The 2,596-nt window shown below is 32.6% G+C and overlaps 1 protein-coding gene across 1 annotated transcript; it reads right to left on the reverse strand.

The window, feature by feature from the left end:
* Nucleotides 1-266: 266 nt before the first annotated feature.
* On the reverse strand, nt 267-1,205 carry LOC113189579 (olfactory receptor 6C3-like). The gene has a single exon (XM_026398432.2). It carries the CDS (start codon nt 1,203-1,205, stop codon nt 267-269), a length of 939 nt encoding a protein of 312 aa, XP_026254217.2.
* Nucleotides 1,206-2,596: the final 1,391 nt, after the last annotated feature.

Genomic DNA, 2,596 nt, shown 5'->3' on the forward strand with positions numbered 1-2,596 from the left:
ATTATTAAGAATAAAGAGCAAAGTGATTTAAGTTCTATAGACACTGGTTTTCTAGTCAGGATTATAAATCAATGATTACATGGGACTCAAAGACAGGTTTAAAGAGAGACTCAACAGTGTCACTTGCAGGTAAAAAAGAAAGCTGAAACTAAGAATCTCAGGACTGCAGGTTGCTGAGGTTTGGATATAGAAGATAAGGAAGAAGTAAAATTTTACTTCCCTGGTTGAATATTCACCATGGCACTCATTCAGCTGAATAAATATTTTCATTTGCTTCTGTAAAATACTAACTTATGAACCAAGTGTTTGAAGCTTTGTTTTACTTGCTTGTTCCTCAAAGTGTAAATAAAAGGGTTCAACATGGGAGCAATAGTAGTGTTGAGGAGAACTACTCCTTTGGTCAGTGATGCTCTTTCTTTTGCTGAAGGCTTGACATATATGAATATGCAGCTTCCATAAGAGATGGAGATGACAATCAAGTGAGAGGAGCAAGTGGAGAAAGCCTTTTTCCTCTGACTGGCAGATGGGATTCTCAGAATGGTGCTAATGATACATATGTAGGACAGAATCACCAATGCCAATGTGAAGAGAAGAGTAACAAAGGCAAAGTAAAAGCCACTTTGCTCTAAAAGCCATGTATCTGAGCATGAGAGTTCCAAGATGGGGAAGTAGTCACAAGAAAAATGATCAATGACATTGGAAGCACAGAAATCTAACCTGAGGATAAGCATGAGTAGTGGGAAAATGGTCAGAAATCCTGCCAGCCATGAACCAAAGACAAGAAGGGAGCAGACTTTCTTATTCATGATGGTGGTGTAATGCAGTGGCTTGCAGATGGCAACATAGCGATCATAGGACATAGCAGTTAGAAGGAAAAATTCAGACACACCCATGGAGATGAAGAAATATAATTGAGCTAAACAGTTGTTATAGGAAATGGTCTTGACTTTAGTAATTATTGACCCCAAAAATCTGGGGATGGAAACACTGGTGAATGGAATTTCCAAGAAGGAGAAATTCCGGAGGAAGAAATACATAGGGGTCTTTAGATGTGGGTCCAGCAAGGTGAGAATGATGATGGTTAGGTTTCCAGTGATGCTTAATAAATAAGTTATGAATAAAAAGATAAAAAGTATAACCTGAAGCTTTGGGTTGTCCGATATGCCGAGGAGTACAAACTCTTTAATCCTTGTGTGGTTTCTCATTCTGAATTATTTTTCTTCCAACAAAGTCTATTGGTGAAAAACACAGCAAATATATAGAAAAGTTTGATATTAAAGTATTGAAAATTTAAATGTGATATTGATATCTCTAATGATGTTTTTCTTGTAAGAATTTTTGCAATACCCACTCATTCGTATTAAAGCAGGAAACATACACACATCTTCAGCTGAAATCAAATATGGATCACAGATTGTTTTAAGTCCCTTCATCAGTAAATTTACATCAAAGCTTGAAGTATTTTCAAAATTTCTGTATGTGCAGTACACCTTTGAATTACAGATTTCTACAGTCATAATTATCTAATACTTTTGTAGTTTAAAAATTGAGACATTGTCTTCCAGCTTCCAAGATTATATACTTTTAGGATTGAATTAGCTAATTTTTAGTTTAATTCTTATGCCATTTACAAACTTAGAAAATTGATTGTTATGAATTGGTAAATTAGTCACAGTTGCTAAACTTAACTAACTGTTATGATTATTCTTATTCTCAATATATATACCTTTAAATATAACCATGGGAATAAATAAGTATCAATCACAGAAATATAAGCCTATAGTCACCTTGATTGTAAAAAAAAAATCTAAATTCATGGGAAGAAAAACAGAGGCCAGAGGAATTTGTTAATATAGAGGTAGAGCTCAATAATATATATAGATCTACAAGCATCTAATGCTTTTATATAATTTTATGCCCATTTCGTAATTAACAACCAAGTTTTAAATTTTCATTATATTCACTTTGTCCTTTTATTCTCCAACTTGCATGAGAACAAGAGAGAAATCATAAGATGTTTTCTGATGCCAAAACATGGCATTGTGTCCTCTTCTCAAGGCTAAACAATCAGAATAAATGAATTTTTTTCTAAGAATAACTTTGTGGAAATCACATTCTCTACAATATAACCAATTGGCCCTCTATCTTTCTTGTTCTCTGTCTCCCTAGCAGTCAGCATCATGTCTGTGATGGAAATTCTCAACTATATTTTTTGTATTACTTTTTCTCTTTAGCATGAACAGGATGACTCAGCAGGTGATAAGTATTAATGCTGAAACTGTGCACTTTTTTTCTTCTTTTAATTTTATTTTCCTAACAATCAGTATTCTTTTCTCTTGGGAATTAGCATATATTTGTCATGAATATATCAGCAAAACTAGCAACTCAAAGGCAGAAACTATCACTGTGGTTTGAAGAAAGGTTTAAGCATATTAAAATGTAAAATTAACAATAAAATTCATGTTAAACTGTAAATTTGAACATCTTTGTTATTTAACCAATAAAATTGGCTTTCATATGAGAGAAAAATGAATTTATTGAAAATATAAGAAATATAATTCAAATTTTTCTTAATTTTCTTAAAATATAAAATATA

The sequence above is a fragment of the Urocitellus parryii genome, chromosome 5 (genome assembly GCF_045843805.1).
Source record: "Urocitellus parryii isolate mUroPar1 chromosome 5, mUroPar1.hap1, whole genome shotgun sequence".
In the NCBI taxonomy this organism is placed as follows: Eukaryota; Metazoa; Chordata; class Mammalia; order Rodentia; family Sciuridae; genus Urocitellus; species Urocitellus parryii.